We start from the raw sequence: 2,668 nt of genomic DNA on the forward strand, positions 1-2,668 counted from the left end.
CAGGATAAAAGAAAAAAGGAGAAGGAGAAGAGCTGGTGAGAAGTAAATGTAACCAGGAGATGCGGATTCTAATCAGCTCCCGACTACGTTTATAAAGGTTCCTTTCCACATTTTTAGGATTTTGTTTCATTATTACCAAAACCAAAAACATAAATTCCGCTGGTTTTAATAAAAGCACCATTTGTACGCATTATGGTCGATAAATAATGTGCAATTTATCCGGCATTGAGGGTAAGCGGGTAACGAGGGAGACGGGAAAACAAAGAAGAAAAAAAAAGATTTGAAATAGAACATTTTGAAAACATAATGAACACTTAATAGTTAATAACGGGGGTTTTTTTTGCAGTCATTTATTAACCGACTATGATATGGTTTAAAGGGACAGAATTAGACCAGAAAATCACCGGAAAATGGGGTAAAACAGAAACTTTATTGAGACTACGTATGGAGACCATTGCGTCTTTATGGTGTTATATATAAATATATATATATATACGGTATATGATGATATACAAAGATGAAAATCAGATAGTAACCACCAGGGTAAAAATATTTTTCCAATATCTCAAGGAATGAGGTGACTCTTCAGTCCAAGTCCCCCCCGTTACCCATGGAGGACTCCGTGTTACTCGGCCAACACAACGGAAGATCTCTTATTCTTGCGGCTGGCGAGTTACCGATATTCCGGTCAGTTTATTGGACTTTCACCTGGTCTGGAGATCTGAGCGATTGTTCTTTTGGAAACCACTTCATGGTCCGTATTCTTTACTCGGAACGTTTTCTTTAAACATACGCGGATCTCCTTTACTCGTAGGCCGTATATGACGGGATTCACGGCAGCCGGAAAAAGATAATATATGGCACTGACAAGGTTCTGCACATTTACAGAAATGGAGGAGTCCAGCCTGTACACAGCAGAGGTTAATAACCCACACAAATAAATGAGGAAAGCCACCAGCATGTGAGTGCAGCAGGTGTGCAGGGCTTTGTGAAACGCCTGTCCTCTCGCAGCCTTCAGAGCCGTGCTCAGGATGATCACGTAGGAGACCAGGAGAAGACTTCCATCAACGATGGAGACAATGATCCTCACCAGCAGCCCGATAAGGTTAATCCTGGAGATGTTTCCGCACCCAATGCTCAGCAGCGCCATGTTTTCACAAGCGATGCTGGAAATGACGTTAGAATTGCAAAAAGGGACCCTCGAAACCAATATAACGATCGGAGAGATAAGGAGGACGCTGCGAGCCAAGCCTACTAAGGTCAAGAGGACCAGAAGGTTATTAGTCATGATTAAGTGATAGTGCAGAGGTCTGCAGATTGCCACGTACCTGTCCAGAGCCATTAGGAGCACCAGCGCAGACTCGAACGTTACTACTAAATAGATAACAAACATCTGCAGAAGGCAGCCACCCAGGGAGATGTGATTGAGGCCGAACGCCAGGCCCAGCAGGAGTTTAGGGACGATGGCGGAGGTGCAGGAGACGTTGACTGCGAAGAGGAGAAAGATGAGCGAGTACATCGGGGAGCGGAGGGTCTTCTCCACCCAGATCCGGTGCATGATGAGGCCGTTACCCGCCAGGATCACCAGGTATATGGAGAGGAACGGGATGAGCAGGAGGGATCTGGATACCGAGACTCCGGGAAACCCGTAGAGAAGGAACTCCGTGTGGGAGAGGATCGCCGTTTGGTTTGGGCTGGATCTTTCCGTCAGGGGTAACATTATGGGGTTATGCAACAGCTCTGGAGAAACAAAACCATAACCAATATTCTTAGTAAAATGTAACGCATGCCAGCAACTTTGGTGAAAATAAAATTCTTATAGTTCATCGATCAGAACGTGCGACACGAGGACACCCAGCATGGAAGACTCTATAATCCTTACGCATACATCGGAGGCTTCTGGGTCTCATGAGCAGAGATGTATTTACCTTTGGCGCTGTCCTAGGGCAGTACCGCCCGCTGCCCTCTCCGCACCGCTGTCGGGATATGACATCATATCCCCGCACTCCGCTTTTAAAGGAAGTGTGGCACGGAAGGCAGCTGCGGAGGGCCGACTCCGCACAACCCTCCATAATGTTATTGGGGCCAATTGGGGAGATCAGAGAGCCCAATAGGTGCCCCATCATGCACCAATGGGCCTGGGTCTAGTCGGCCTATCTGTCTAGCTGGACATAGGACCCATATAACGCTTAGTGTTTGGGGTCACAAAACCAAGGTAAGGCCATATGACCTGGGGCCGTGGTTAAGGTGCCTACAGCCTATAGGACAGCTCCAGGACTGGCCAGCAGGATCCACTCACAGCCAATGAGCCAGGAAAATACTGCCCGGGGTATGAGACACAACTACCCCGTGGCAGGCGGGTCTCTTCCTGTCGGGTGGGTCGGAGAAATAGATGTAGTCAGATCCCCCCAAGATGCTTCATGAAGCCCAATCAGGTCCTCAGAGTAGGTTTCACCCAAATTTCTGCCCCCATTCAGTTGCTCTGGGCTTGTAAAATGCTATTTAGGTGGCGACTCCGGCCTCTCATTATATTCCTCATACATAATCCTCAAATGCCACGGGGGGCATCGCAGTTTGTCCAGCAGTATAGAGACACTTTCCACCCGACTATAGATTTACCCCTTTATACCCCAGGCTCTGCTAACGAGGTAATGCTGGCTTCTGATCC

At 47.5% G+C, this 2,668-nt stretch overlaps 1 protein-coding gene across 1 annotated transcript; it reads right to left on the reverse strand.

The window, feature by feature from the left end:
• Window positions 1-688: 688 nt before the first annotated feature.
• On the reverse strand, window positions 689-1,720 carry LOC149272889 (olfactory receptor 52K1-like). Its single transcript, XM_089506620.1, has one exon. It carries the CDS (start codon window positions 1,718-1,720, stop codon window positions 689-691), a length of 1,032 nt encoding a protein of 343 aa, XP_089362746.1.
• Window positions 1,721-2,668: the final 948 nt, after the last annotated feature.

This window comes from Sceloporus occidentalis, unplaced genomic scaffold (assembly GCF_023333645.1).
Source record: "Sceloporus occidentalis isolate IW3139 unplaced genomic scaffold, rSceOcc1.0.p SCAF_403, whole genome shotgun sequence".
Classification (NCBI taxonomy): domain Eukaryota; kingdom Metazoa; phylum Chordata; class Lepidosauria; order Squamata; family Phrynosomatidae; genus Sceloporus; species Sceloporus occidentalis.

What these genes read in the sequence shown, in the direction of transcription:
- LOC149272889 (XM_089506620.1), bottom strand. Translation starts at nt 1,720, where the DNA reads ATGTTACCCCTGACGGAAAGATCCAGCCCAAACCAAACGGCGATCCTC.